Source organism: Leptodactylus fuscus, chromosome 9, assembly GCF_031893055.1.
Source record: "Leptodactylus fuscus isolate aLepFus1 chromosome 9, aLepFus1.hap2, whole genome shotgun sequence".
In the NCBI taxonomy this organism is placed as follows: domain Eukaryota; kingdom Metazoa; phylum Chordata; class Amphibia; order Anura; family Leptodactylidae; genus Leptodactylus; species Leptodactylus fuscus.
This window is the reverse complement of record NC_134273.1, coordinates 20,580,820-20,595,162: the sequence shown is the minus strand read 5'-3', so window position 1 is coordinate 20,595,162 and position 14,343 is coordinate 20,580,820. Positions and strand designations below refer to the sequence as shown.

Sequence of the window (14,343 nt, the reverse complement as noted above, 5' to 3'; positions counted from 1 at the left end):
CCTCGTCTTTCTAGGAGCTGGAGCACCAGCGAGGGGCGCTGCTCAACGAAATCCAAGCTGCCAAAAACTCCTGGTTTAGTAAAACCCTGAACTCTATTAAAACTGCCACAGGGACCCAGCCCACCGCACAGTCTCCCCAGGGCGCCCAGGCCTCCAGCCCCGTACTACAGGCCCCCAAGGAGAGCACATAACAGCAGGCAGGAGAACCTTCCAAGAGCACAAGACGACCAAACAGGAAGCAGAGAACCAGGAGCAGAAGAGGCCTAGCGCCCGCCGGACCCTGTCCTGTGTCCGGCCCCGTTCTACCCTCCTCGCCGTGGACTCTTTCCGCCTCCTGAGACTGACCTTTGGGCTGCTGCCACTTTTACACTTTATTATTTTAAAGAACTTGTATTATTTTAGTATAAACAAGGGCCCCGAGGCCTCCGCCAGCAGGTGATCCTCTCGGAGACATACAGCGGCTTTAGCCTGGGCTGCCTGATCCATGTGCGTGTTTTGTATGTATAAAATATGTTGCCGTGAAAATACAAATGTTTATAGACATGCATATTTACATATCCGATCAAAGGGTTTGGACACATTTGCTGCCTAAAAAGTGCAATTTTTTTTTTTTTAATGTCATTATTGGTCTTTGGGATTTCTGCCCTTGGACACAGTGTTGTATTGTATGCAACCTGACATTTTATTAACCCATCACAATACTATCCGTAATAAAAAGTCATTGCTAAAGCTCGCCGTCTCCGTTATTAAAGCGGCCATGGGATTGCTTTACAACAGGGACATTTGGGACACTAAACCCCAGACCCATAAGGGCTTGTTAAGTGGCTTAGTGTCCCAAATCGACCTGACAGCTTCCCTTTACGCTGAAGCTCCATGTTGCGATAACGCTGCTTTTTTGTTGCAGATTTTGCTGCGGTTTTTTGAGACAGCCAGGAGTGAATTGAGCAGAAGGGAGAAGTATAAGAACTTCCTAGATATTTCCCATTCCTTTTGTAACCATTCTTGGCATTGGCTCAAAAAAAATGCAGCAAAATCTGCAACAAAAAAAGCTGTGTTTCCGCAACGTAGGGCCGCAGCCTTACAGTGTTTTCTGGATCCAAATTGATTTTCCCAAATAATACATTTATAGCATATCCATAGAATACACCATAAATATGTCTGATGGATGTGGGACCCATATCTATCTCTAAATGGCATCCTGTCCTCCACTACCTATCTGATCGTGACCTCGGACTATAGGAATAGACATTGTAACCACCTCAATGACTTCCTAAATATACTTTTATTTTTAAAAAAACATACAAAATTGTTATTTGCAGCGACACAATCAATGTTAATTGTCCATGTAAGATCAGCGATAAGGGCACGACTTCTCCCAGACACCCTGAAGTTAGAGTACCCCTTATATGTAAGTACAATGGGTCCACAGGAAGCAATAATATCCCATACATGATAAACAATGTAACCCTACAGGAGATGGTGGGATGTAAGGCAATCACATGACCCTCCTGGCCAAGGAGCAGCCAAGTTCTAATAAGTGGAGGTAGATTTCATCCAGACATTGACCTTCGTGTTGTTCAGCCCTGTAATAATGATGCAATTCTGCTAGAACAGGTTTCCACAGGGACACACCTAAAACTATTATAAAGTTCTCCTCACCTGGAATGTCTTCGTCTCTCGACAAGCCTGTGACCTAGTCTTATCATCATAATCCGGCAGGTCCAGAAATGTAACAAAGAACCGTTCACATCAATCCGTGTCCATAATGTCCATGTCCCCCTCGGCTCAGCCGCACAGGTCCCAGGGTTATTTCTCTGGTGTAACCTGTATATGATAGGACCGCAGGTCCTCCGCCGATACAAAGTCCGGTGCGTTGCTCATAAGGTCATGACCTCTGAATGATTTAGGGAACGCGATAACGTCACGTATACTCTGCGCTCCAACAATAATTGAGATGAGACGATCTAATCCTGAACATGGAGAAGGCAAACAATGAATGTTGTCATGTATGGGTTAAAAGGATAAAATCTGACTGTGTGGGGAAAGGGGTTTGGGTTCAGTTAGACAAATCTATAGTTGAAGGTTGGCAATACACATTTTATATATTGGCTGGGAGTGAACAGACACAGTAAGCACTTGGCCTCAGAGATTTTACAGATCGCATCGACCTCCTGAGACAATGAATAGATTTCGCTCACAACTCAGGAGGGCAAATACTAGAAGTGCCAAAGATACAAAATGCCCCAAGCGTGTAAATTAGGAAGACAACGAGACTATACTTATTATCCCCAGATCCTTGATGTTTGGAGCACTTTTCCCTTCCCAGAGTAAAACTAAATGAGGACACCTACCTAATGCGATGCCACCATGAGGGGGCGCTCCAGATTCCAGCGCCTCTAGAAGGTGCGATAGGAGAGTCACATCCTCCTGCAGAAACACGCAGATTATTACACAACTGAATACTAAATCATTATCAGGATTCTTTTACTTGTACTTTATAATTAGTGCTACACATTACCAATAAGATATAGGGACGTATAGATCTAGGCTGTATAACACATAGAGAACAGGTCTATAAAAGATCTACATCAGGAATCTGGGAGATCAGGAGATTCTTACAGTAACACCAGAAGGCTCTAATATTAACCTTTAAGTTTCCTTGGTAGATGTATTCTGTATAATGTACACACTCCTATATAGCCATCATTAGAATAGGATTGCTTAGCTTCTAGGTGATAAGAAAATATCTGACCTTTAAAATGTCTTGAAGAACACGACATTGAATTTCTGAGTTGTGAATGCGAACTGAGCCACCGCCAACTTCATTTCCATTCAAGACGAGGTCATAGTGCTGGCCGCGAACCTGGAGAAGACAACATGGAAGTATTAAAGGGGTTTTCTTATTACAGACACTTATTCCCTATTCAGAGCAGTCAGACCCCAGTGATCATGAGAATCCCACCCCAGAAGTCTCTGTGTCCTCCATGGGAATGATATACCAAAGTGCAAGTGAATAGAGCACCAGTTGTTCACGTGCACTGCAAGGAGGGCGCAGGGACTTTCGGGCCCATGGTGTCCTGATCATTGAGGGTCCCAGTTGTCGGACCCCCAGCAATCTAATGTACATCATCTATCCAGTTATACTGCAATGTATAGTGAAAACTTTTCTGTAATGACAAAACACCTTTAACCATCTTAAGTAATAAAATGTCTGCACCTGAAGAGTGTCAGGTACCCTATAGAGAAGGCCTGTCGCCCTTACGGACAAATCAGTTCCTCATGACCACCAGGACAAGATCTCCTCGGCCTCTAGGACTCCTACTGTGGTCATAAGCTTATAGTTTTACCTTAGCTGGGTCTGTATTCAGGAGCTCCATGTCATCGGGGTGGGGGGCGGTGAATGGGTGGTGGGCAGATTCCAGCTCCTCTGGACTCTCTTCTTTAGGAAGAAAGAGTGGAAAGTCAACTACCCACAAGAAGTGGAAGGCATTGGGGTCACGGAGCGGAACGCCACAATCTTCTAGTAAAGCGGCGAGTTCAAGGCGTAGCTTGCCTAAAGCAGTGCACTATGGGAGATACACAGACATGGTAATGACAGTCCGATACCTTCTTCTGTCTATAATGCTCTGGATCACTTTCCACAAGACACAAAAATCCATCTATGAAGCTAAAACACTAAATAAACTAACAAGACCACAGTCTGCATAAGGCCTTGTTCACACAGCAGTGATTATACGGAACAAGTGCAATTCTTTCCATGACATCTTAACTGTGTCGTCTCCATTTTGGTTTTAGCTTACCAACACATCACATGGAGTCATTTGGTCAGGAAATTGACTCAAATTCCTCCTAAAAAAAAACGCCTCATCATACAGTCCTAGGATGAGGCGTTTTTGGGAGGAGGAATTTGAGTCAGTTTCCTGACAAAAAAAACTCTGTGTGAATGCAGCCTAAGACTAGGGCCTAAAGCGCCACTCACAGCCATGTCATGTGTCCCTGCCGCCAGCAGGAGGAGATCTTCAGCCTTGGCCTCAGTAGGTCTCACAAGAGCTTTCTGCAGTTCTTCAGTGAGATTCTTCCCGAGAGGAGATTTCCAGGATCCGTCTGATCTAACTATAACCGCCATTACGTCCTGCAAATAAGTATAGTCTAATAAATGTACATAGGAGGGAATAAATCATATCAGGACATTATGATATCAACATTTATACACTATATAAAATACATACATGCTGAATACAATGTATACATTACATCACATTTTGAGGCTACATACATATATCTCAGGCAGAAACCTGCAGCACATTACACTTTACTGGTGTACGGATGTAGCAGAGTCAACCCGATCTTCTGCAATTGGTTACAATGCTGCAGCAAGATATCTTATCTGTATTATATATATATATATATATATATATATATATATATATATATATATATATATATATATATATATATATATATATATGTGTGTGTGTGTGTGTGTGTGTGTGTGAATTTATACACAGTATAGATTTATTACACAAACACAGGTTTAAAAGCAAATGGCTTTTCTGCAAGAAAACTTAACAAAATGCAAAATTTGTAGCATTGGTTTTATGGAGTCACCAGGACAAAGCACATTAAGCCAGCAACAAGGTTACCTATGTCAGGGTCATCTGAATAGAACATCTTTTTTCCCCCCTAAAAATTCATGTCTGTGTTGCAGAGATATATACAAATATATATACAAATGAGCAGTCTGGAGTACTGGGGGCGGCAATGTCACCCCAAACTGCACTAATAAACCCTCCTCCCTTTAGTGCTGCTATGTTGCCCTGTATATTAGAGCAATGTGGGGTGTAGCAGTTTGGGGCAACGGCGCTGTCCTCGTTGCTCCAGACTGCTCATTTGCATATAATGAAATAAATGAATATTTTGTCAACAGAAGCAAAATTTTCATAGGAAAAAAGTAGATATTATTAGGTGAGCCTGACCTTTAAGATTTAATATGCCTCACCCAGGTGAGTGACCCCTTTACTGGCATATGCCCCATTGCTTGCCATACCTGCTTGTACTGGTCCCGGACCGTCTGCAATACTGAATCCAGTGCTTTTCCCTTTAAATAAATCTGCAAGAACAAGGTACAAAAGATCAATTTGACTCTGCACTACGTCTAAAGTGTGACTGTAGCCCTGTGTTCATCCAAAATAATTTAAAGCACCCCTTATCCACTAGCAAGGCTTTTGTGAGCTTGTGAGAACTAGTAACCAATGAAGCAGGCACGTAGGTTAAAGAAATTAAAGGGAATATTAGTTTTATTAGGTTTTAACTTTTGGGGTATTTTTTATATTTTTCATAAGGAAGGAAAAAAAAATCATAATTTAAATAATTTCTAATGTTTCCCTATTTTGGCCACCAGAGGGAGCTTTTCCTGTAATTACAGCAAGGCGAATCAGGTAATGCAACCTAATTCATTGGTCAGCATTTTCACATACAGCAGAAGGAGTCGGGCACATGGATATATGGTTTGTGTAGAGATTCAGCAGAACTTGCATCTTATTGAAATTACTGCTCATTCCGGGCTAGAGAGTCCATTGGGCAGAGCGACGCAATTGCTGGATATTGAAGTGGCTTGTCCCTCGCTGATAGGACCGCCCACTGGACTCCTAAGCCCAGAGTGAGAAGAGACTTGAAGAAGTTACAGGTTACTGAATCTTTTCCCATAAAAATATATATTTCTGCTCCGTTCATTATGCTGTGTAAAGCAGGGTTCACACTAGCGTCAGTGTCCGACAGCTAGTATCCGCTGCTAATGTCCGTGGAAGATTTTAGCTGTGTCCGCTCACAATTTGCATTGTTTTAAATGGGACACCATGTAGTGTCCTTCAGTGTCCGTTTGCAAAGATGTCCGATTTTTCAAGCAGACAACTAAATCCTACATGTAAGATTGGACATCTTTGCAAACGGATACTTAAGGACACCCACAGACACTACATGGTGTCCCATTTAAAACAATGCAAATTGTGAACCGACACAGCTAGTGTCCGATGCTAAAATCTTCAGCGTCATTAGAGGCAGATACTAGCTGCCGGACACCGACGCCAGTGTGAATGCCCCCTAACCTGCTGCCTGCAGATCAGACACCATGTTCACTGACTGTCTCTACTTTCAGGGTGCACATATACATTTAACAACTATCATCCACAGCCTTCCCATACACACATATGCTTGGCCGAGAATGATGAATGCGGAAAGAGGATTAAGTCATTGACTAACAAATCTGGCAGAGTCTTATCTACGTTGATAACACAAGGTAGATAAGCCACTGGACATGGCCAAACATCTAATACACAATAGATGGTCACAAAAAAAATATAGATTTTTTTTTTTTTTTATAACCACAAATATTCAGTAGTTATGATTATGATCCAGGCTTACTCACCGCTCCCTCTGGAACTCTTATGGCTTTCACACATCCGTGAGGTTTCCTGAGAGCTTCTTGTACAAATCCCAAAGACAAGGCCTTCACGTGAGACGTCACATCGGTGATCTGATGAAACAAGAGCCATTAATCTATCACAGATCTCCATTAAGGCATTGCACAGGTTACGTCCACGTGAACTAGGATTGCTCTCGCTGTATGACCACAAAGATGAGCAGATGCTATCACAATACGTGTATATTTTGAGTATTTTGGTCATGGTCTATGCACCGTACCACAGGCAATTGGCCATTTAACCTAAACAAGGGGACAGAGATGAAGAAACCAGTATACCAAGTGCATCATACCTTCATCTGGAAGCGAGTGTCCGGCTTATCTACTCCATAGCTGCTCATGGCTTCGGCGTACGTCATGATTGGGAATGGATCTGGTAACGTTCCTTTGTCTTCAGGCCAAGAATACCTCAATAATCCCTCTATCAGCCTCTGGATCCCCAGCTGGTCCACAAAGGACATTTCTATATCAACCTAAGGATGAGACGAGCCGCAAGCATTAGCTGCAAAATAGTTCACCAACAATAGTTCCAAAGCTACATAGCATCTGAAGAAATAAGGGGAGATCATTGAATGGCAAGGATCTACAACAGTCTGCGTTATACAGGGACTGAATTACTAGTGCCCATACACATTAGTGAGATCAATAATATCCATTGGGTGCTCTTTGCTTCCATTGTATAACATTCCCAGCAGTGTCATGGTTTCTGATATAAAGAGAAAAGCACTAAGTAAATGTGAACAGAGTCTAATAGAGCTTCCTCCTGTCTGTACACTGGGGGCAGATATGAGGGAGCACGAGGATTGGGGACCCTCAGTTTTAACATGTCCAACCCTACTGTTCTGCCAGGACGTGCTGCTGCCAATGGCGTCTCCCTCTCCACTGAAGTATGGCACCGGGCTGTATGGCAGATGGTATGTCGACCCTATTCATCCTAAGTATACACGCGATACACATTTATAATTGTAAAGTCTTGTACAATTTACCTGTGTGAACTCCGGCTGCCGATCTGGTCTTGACCCTTCATCTCGATAGCAGCGGGCTACCTGAAAGTATCTACAGATATATATAAATACTGTCTTTACAATGTGCCAATGACTTTGTAATTTCACTAATAAGTAGGATGATGTGGTAATGCAGGGGTTAATATTGCCATCCCGCAATACTGTTAGTGGAGTTACAATAGAAGAGAACACGATTACAGGGCTTTTCCACTTTGCAGACCTTTTAGAATTGTACCTTCACAATAACATTATCACAAAGTGCACCCCCTGCTGGCACCTTCTATTATTTGTGGAAAAACCTTCTCTTAAGTCCAAATTCCCTAAGAGGATGTAAGATAATGGTTGTCTACACTAGAAATCCCCGTCACACTTCATTTTTCGCATATCTGTGCTTTTTATCTTCTAATAAGGGATCATAGGAATCCACTGCACTTTAATAAAACAAGACACTAGGGGGCGCTCAAGCTCCCACTGTAACCCTACCTGCTGTCACTAAGACTTCATTACAGCAATAACATGGTTTCCAGTAGACCATACTACATACAAGTCTTATTATTGGGTCATGCACGTACCTGTCTAAGCCGCCCACCATGAGAAGCTGCTTGAACTGCTGTGGGCTCTGGGGTAATGAGTAAAATTTTCCAGCCTCCTGTGTAGGCACCAAAAATTCCTTTGCACCCTAAAAACAAAGATAATGCATGACTTCTGTGTAACATTACATTACAATTGTTTGCATTATTGGGGACAGATTTACATACTTTAAAGCATAAAAAGAATAAAGTTAACTCTACATAAAGTGTATGGAGGGGAACGATCCGGCTCAGTGTGCGCTGTACAGAACCAGACAGAGATCTCCAGTGACTATAGGAAGCCTCAGACTGCAGGCAGACACTTTGTCTGCACACAAGGAGTTATTTGGCTTCCATATACGGATATATCATGAATTGTGCATCATGTGACTCAATGTGTGGTCAGTGGGATTCGAACCGGGGTCCAGCAAGTCTTAGCTTTTAGAGACAGTGCTCCTAACCACACAGCCACAGGCTCCAGTATAGCATGCAGTACATTTACATACCCCTGGGGTTCTCTTGAACAGAGTAGGAGTCTCCACATCCACAAACCCTAAAACATAGAGGATTATCGTTAGCTGATCACACCCCACCTCCGACAAAGGCGATCAACACGATATTAGCATCTAAATACTATGTAAGTGCTCAGCACTAATACTGAAGGTGGGAACAGAGGATGGTATTTTCTATAAAACAAATACTGCCATTACTGAAGGTGGCCGAAGAGACATACAAATAAGTCTAAGAAGTCCCTGCATGTGTCAAAGCGCCATCCCTGAGGCAACATCTCCTTAAAGGGACTGTCAAGGCAAAACTTTTAAAGTTTAAATCTGCTGAGAGCTTCACTATAGACCTACGCCAATGTAGGAAATATAGCATATAGGCAAGTATAAAGCGGCCATTTTCTTGTGGTTGCTTACAAAGTAAGCTGGGGTAAGCGGCCACAAGAAAATGGCCGCGGGCATGCGCAATCGGCTCTGCCCCAGGTCCGACGACAGAGCCAACTGCGCAGGCCTAGAAGTTTGAAGCCCAGCGCCAGGAGAAGATGCAGGGAGAGGCCGTTCCAGACGAAGATGGAGTCATCGCTGGAGAGTTCTCTTGCACCATTGGGGACGCCCCCAGTGCTGTGAGAGAACTCATTTGCATACCGACGAAAAGCGGAATTTTATACCGAACGGCGGCGCGGAGAAGACATGTAAAGGTAGGAGAAGAATAGCCTTTCTTAAGGCTACTCCAACGTGTTAGGGACAAAAAAAAAATGAATTTTAATGACTGAATCCCTTTAATAGGTGACATTTCAATTCATTTTATATAAAGTGTATGGAGAGGAACGATCCGGCTCAGTGTGCACTGTACAGAGTCAGACAGAGATCTCAAAGACGTTACTATAGGAATCCGGAGACCATGAGCAGACACTTCACCTGCACACGAGGAGACATTCGGCTTCCATATACTACACTTCATGTATTGTTTAATAGCCTGTGTCATGGGTGCAAAGAGAAGTCTATAGTAATGTTAGAGATTGCATCATTATCTACAAAATTGATCTAGTTCTCCATTACAGTTGGCAAACCTCTCACGTATGATCTGTACACGTACGTTACTGAACTTGTGTGATTTGGGTAGACATTTCACATAGCCTCTTACCATGCTGATTACATAGATACTCCCTCATCTTCATCACCATTGTGGACCTCAGCCTGAGGTTATACTGGAGATGGGCGCTGCGCATGTCCAGGTAGCGATACTGCATTCTCAGGGACTCCGATTTCTAAAAAATAGCAACCGACAGCTTCAGTGTTTCTATACCGGAGCAGAACGTGTGCTAATGTAAAGATGAGAGGGCAGGGATACATATTATTACTATAAGACATGGCATCATATTCCATATACAAGTCAACATAAGAAGAACCTTCACAGAGTCTTTAATCTCAAACGGCAGCTTCCTGCAGGTGTTGAGGACATGGACTTCCTCTGCTTGAACTTCGATTGCCCCAGTGGCCATTTTCTGAGATGGAGAAAATACACAATATTGGTAAAAAAAAAATACATGAATTAAGAGGTTATATGATATGAAAATAATTCATAGAATTATGGTCATAAGAGTAAGAGGTAGCATTTCTTCTCACCAAATTCTCTTGCCCAGGTGGCCGGGGAATGACCGTCCCTTTCACCAGCAGCACAGACTCTATTGAGACCGCGCTCATTCTCTCCTTTAGCTGGGAACCAACCTAATAACACAAGCACAGAAACCCAGGGAAATATGTAAGAATGAAGCAAAATGGGGCTAATTCATTATGAACAGTCACAAATTTTGGCCCAAAAACTGCGTCTTTTTGAGTTTTGCGCCCTGCACGCCAGTTTTCCTCAAAGGAGGCGGAGCAATCAGCCCTATCAAATCATCATTTACGCTAGTTTTCTGGTATAAATGATGCAAGAAATTTACGCCGGGAAAGAGAAGGCTTAGATTTCGGTTTAGGTGCACGAACCCCAAAAGTTGCACCTTTCATAAATTAAGGTGGGCGCAACCTTCAGCCAGAATAATCAAGACGGGCGTGGAAAATGCTGGTCTTAATAACTTAGCCCTCATAAGTATAAATTAATTAATTATAGTAGAAATTAGAGATGAGCGAACACTATTCAGCCGTATAACAGCCGTTTCGAATAGCACGCTCCCATAGAAATGAACGGAAGCGGCCGGCATGCAGACTTTGCCAGCCGGCCGCTTAACCCCCCGCGCGCCGGCTACATCCATTCATTTCTATAGGAGCATGCTATTCAGAACGGCTGTTCCGAATAGTGTTCGCTCATCTCTAGTAGGAAACAAATCCACTTATACCGACCCCCTAGCACATAAACTGCATTCACATACAGACTGATTATGGCATTTTCGTGACTATTAGCTCCTTAAAACTAACACGTGACTGCGGCATTTTAGACCCTTGTAAGTCTACAGCAAAATATTAAACAGCACACAGCGCTCCGCATTGGTAGATGGGTTACACTTGTGTTCATAATCCGTACTGGCGACCAGAAGGAACACTAGAGGATGGATCATTAGTATCAGAATACAAGACCCAGGAACCCCAACTGATCAGCTGTTCTTAGCAGCCAATACACAGAGAATACTCCATTTTCTGTATATTGGCTGCTGAAAGTCGGAGCCCCACCTATCCTTAGCAGAGGTCATCAATAGAGATGAGCGAGTACTGTTCGGATCAGCCGATCCGAACAGCACGCTCCACAGAAATGAATGGATGCACCTGGTACTTCCGCTTTGACGGCGGCCGGCCGCTTAACCCCCCGCGTTCCGGCTACGTCCATTCATTTCTATGCGAGCGTGCTGTTCGGATCGGCTGATCCGAACAGTACTCGCTCATCTCTAGTCATCAATAGTTTTAGCAATTTCTCAATTTATATTCTGTGTGGACATTGCCATGCCATAAGTGGTTTGGCGCCCCCTGCTGTTCTTTTAAATCCCTCTCAGAATGCCCACCTAATGTGTCCATGCTGCTCGGAAGTGCCTGCTTCTAGTGCACTGATTGCGAGCGAAGGAATCACTGCGGTATGAATGATCTACTGAACAACTTAGATGGACTTATTAAGAGGGAAGTCAATCAACAGCAGGAGGCGCCATAACAAAGTATACAGACACAAGAGCATTTACATATATGATATATATTCCATATTCTATTGGAAAAATGGGGATTTTTTTTCTGACACATTATAGGTTATCTTGGGACAACCCACATTAATTATTCATAGTGAGTTTTACACATTGCAAGGAGCCTCGACCGATACACAACTTACCTTATCCGGGAGAACAACCTGGACGAGCCCATGGAAATCTCTGAGTACTAGAAACATATCATGCCTAGAAAGCAAATAGATGACAGATATTAACAACAGAAGTGAAAGGCCAAACATCATTATTAATGGACAAGGACGGTCATAACACGATGGTAGGATCAGAAAAGATTCATCAAATTTTAGGCATTTTATACAAATAAAAACATTCAGGGCTCGTTCACATCTGCGCCCCGGGGTCTCCGCTTTCAGGTTTCTGAAACTGGGCAGGAGACGGAAACCTGCCGGCATTTTTCAAACCCGAATGGGTTCGAAAAGTTTCCGTCCGTGAGCGTTTTATGTGCTCCGCAGCAAAACCGTTTTGTTTTTTTTTTAACCGGACACAGAGTCGGACTTGCAGGACTTTGTGTCCAGTTTAAAAAAAAAAAAAAACGGTTTCGCACTGTCTGCCAGGTTTCTTTCTTCTGCATGCAGAAGACGGAAACCTCAGAATGGAGACCGGGCGCTGGTTTGGACCCAGCGTAAGGCCTTATGGACACACCCTTGTGCAGTCTATGGGTAAGTAAAAACCGCACAGATGGCACATTGGTTTGGATTGTTTTTCACTAACTCTACCATTGAAAATGAATTGACAGAGCCGCAAGGACGGATAGGTATAGGACTGGCTCTATATTTTGCGGCTCTTCATTCCGGCCTGGACTCACAGCTGCAACAACTACGGGTGTGTGTACGGGCCCATTGAAATGTATGCAAAATATTCCACCAGCTCACCTCTGATACTGCAGCCATCCACACAACGTCACCTCCTGTCCAACATGAGCTGGACGCAACTCACCGCACGTGTGCGATCGGAAGGCAAAGCTGTTCAAATCTAAAAATAAAAGAGCAACACTTTGTAATGATAATGTAATACCCAGATAATAGTCACAGTAGTGATAGAACATACAGTAGTGAGCAGGACTTGTTCCCATATTGTCAGGTGAAATGTATGGATGAGGAGAGATCAGCTGGCCCCTGGAGTGTATCGGTGTCTGTCCAGGATGATAAGCCCATTAGCAGGTGACAGTGCCTTAGGATAGTCATACAGAATTGGGCATCTTAACATGGCCATTCCTGCATTCCCCTGACATCTGCCACTGGGCAGAATCAAGACACCACAATACATATTAGAAAGTTGGCGGTCAGTGCCAAAGCTAGTGGATTCGGACATTACTTAATACTTATATAATGTGTATGGTCAATTTTCAGCAACATAGTTCTTTCTGTTTTTAAGTGTGTTTCTCTCTTGCATTATCACTGTTTTTTCCCCGAATTAGTGTCACTTTACCGCTCCAGTCTGACCACAGAGTCAGATAGGAGTCAGAGTTGTCATCGGTGGCTTAGCCTAACAACTAAACAGGACCAGTTACCTGGAGTCCTGGGAGTCTTGTGACTTGCCGTGACGCTTGCAGCGGTTCTCCTGTGCGTTACACAAAACGTTCTGATGCTCGGTGGTCTCAAAAAACGGCCACAGCCCACAAACAGCCTTACACCAGTGCGCAGAGCCATCATCTATTCAGCAGAGTCCTGTCCTATATAACATTACAAAGTATCTGAGAAATGGGAAAAGAGGAAGACACAGAGTCAATCACTGGATAACAACATTTTATACAATATACTTTGTCTTGCATTGCTGTAACACAGCAGGCTGGCTCGTCACTATACACTTTTGCATCAAGGCCACTTCATGGACGTATCTCCCCAGTCACACAGGACATAAGATCTCTCCTGTCTTGGGTAGCAGGGACTTGGTCCAGTCACAGTAGTCATTTACATGATATACATCATTTCCTATTGTCTCAGGTTGCCACTCGTACCCACCAGCAATCTTAGAATCGATGGGGTGGGGATTTAGTAACATGGGGGCAGATATTTCAGGTATAACTCAAGCACAAATTACAGTAAATTTCTCAGACGTGGCATCCCCAGGCCACCTTGATTTGCCAATTTTGGTAAAAGTGACAAGCACAGTGCAGAACCAACAATGTGGCACATCTTTGGCATTTGTGTGCACCAAAGTTATGCAACAAAAGTGGTGTCCATGCGCAAGTACATTGCCACCAGTGTGCTGTATGCTGCCATCTCTGGTCTTTAGGGCGCCCCTATCCTGTGTCACCCCTTGCTGTCAGGTAATACACTGGTCTCTGTAACCTTCCTTGAGGTGCTTCGCCCATTCCTGCACCGTTCTTCCTTATGTGGAGCGCCAATTCTCTACCGCTACCTTGCCGTTACCATCAATTCCACTTTGTACCCCTGTATGTAACACGGATTCACATGAGGACGGTGCGTGGAGCAGTTTTAGACGCCCCCATGTGACCTTGACCAGCCCAGCGGCTCATACTCTTAAAGGGACAGCGCACCTCGCGGTGCAATATGTGCACTCACACGCCACTTACATGGCCGCCCGCCCTACCTGAACATCTCTCACCTGCCAAGCTGCAGCAAT

General features: G+C 43.7%; 2 protein-coding genes and 2 non-coding genes across 7 annotated transcripts in view; 1 reads left to right on the top strand and 3 right to left on the bottom strand.

Moving 5' to 3' along the window:
* The window catches only part of RABGAP1L (RAB GTPase activating protein 1 like), a 210,844-nt gene extending 210,115 nt beyond the window's left edge, over positions 1-729 (top strand). For all 4 annotated transcript variants that reach the window (XM_075287099.1, XM_075287100.1, XM_075287102.1 and 1 more), the window contains one exon: positions 15-729. In XM_075287099.1, coding sequence (XP_075143200.1) covers positions 15-191 — 177 coding nt within the window. In that variant the 3' untranslated portion in view covers positions 192-729. The remainder of the gene's footprint in view (positions 1-14) is intronic.
* A 597-nt stretch (positions 730-1,326) lies between these two features.
* DARS2 (aspartyl-tRNA synthetase 2, mitochondrial) lies at positions 1,327-13,417 on the bottom strand. The gene is made up of 17 exons (XM_075287109.1): positions 13,268-13,417; positions 12,630-12,729; positions 11,862-11,925; positions 10,181-10,282; positions 9,964-10,059; positions 9,699-9,822; positions 8,558-8,604; positions 8,055-8,161; positions 7,465-7,534; positions 6,772-6,951; positions 6,425-6,532; positions 5,048-5,110; positions 3,980-4,132; positions 3,348-3,566; positions 2,753-2,863; positions 2,352-2,427; positions 1,327-1,970 (listed from the first exon to the last, which is right to left on the bottom strand). Exons 1-17 carry the CDS (start codon positions 13,407-13,409, stop codon positions 1,807-1,809), a joined length of 1,926 nt encoding a protein of 641 aa, XP_075143210.1. The 5' UTR covers positions 13,410-13,417; the 3' UTR covers positions 1,327-1,806.
* Positions 8,278-8,409, bottom strand: LOC142219016 (small Cajal body-specific RNA 3). The gene has a single exon (XR_012717534.1).
* Positions 9,367-9,502, bottom strand: LOC142219017 (small Cajal body-specific RNA 3). Its single transcript, XR_012717535.1, has one exon.
* Positions 13,418-14,343: the final 926 nt, after the last annotated feature.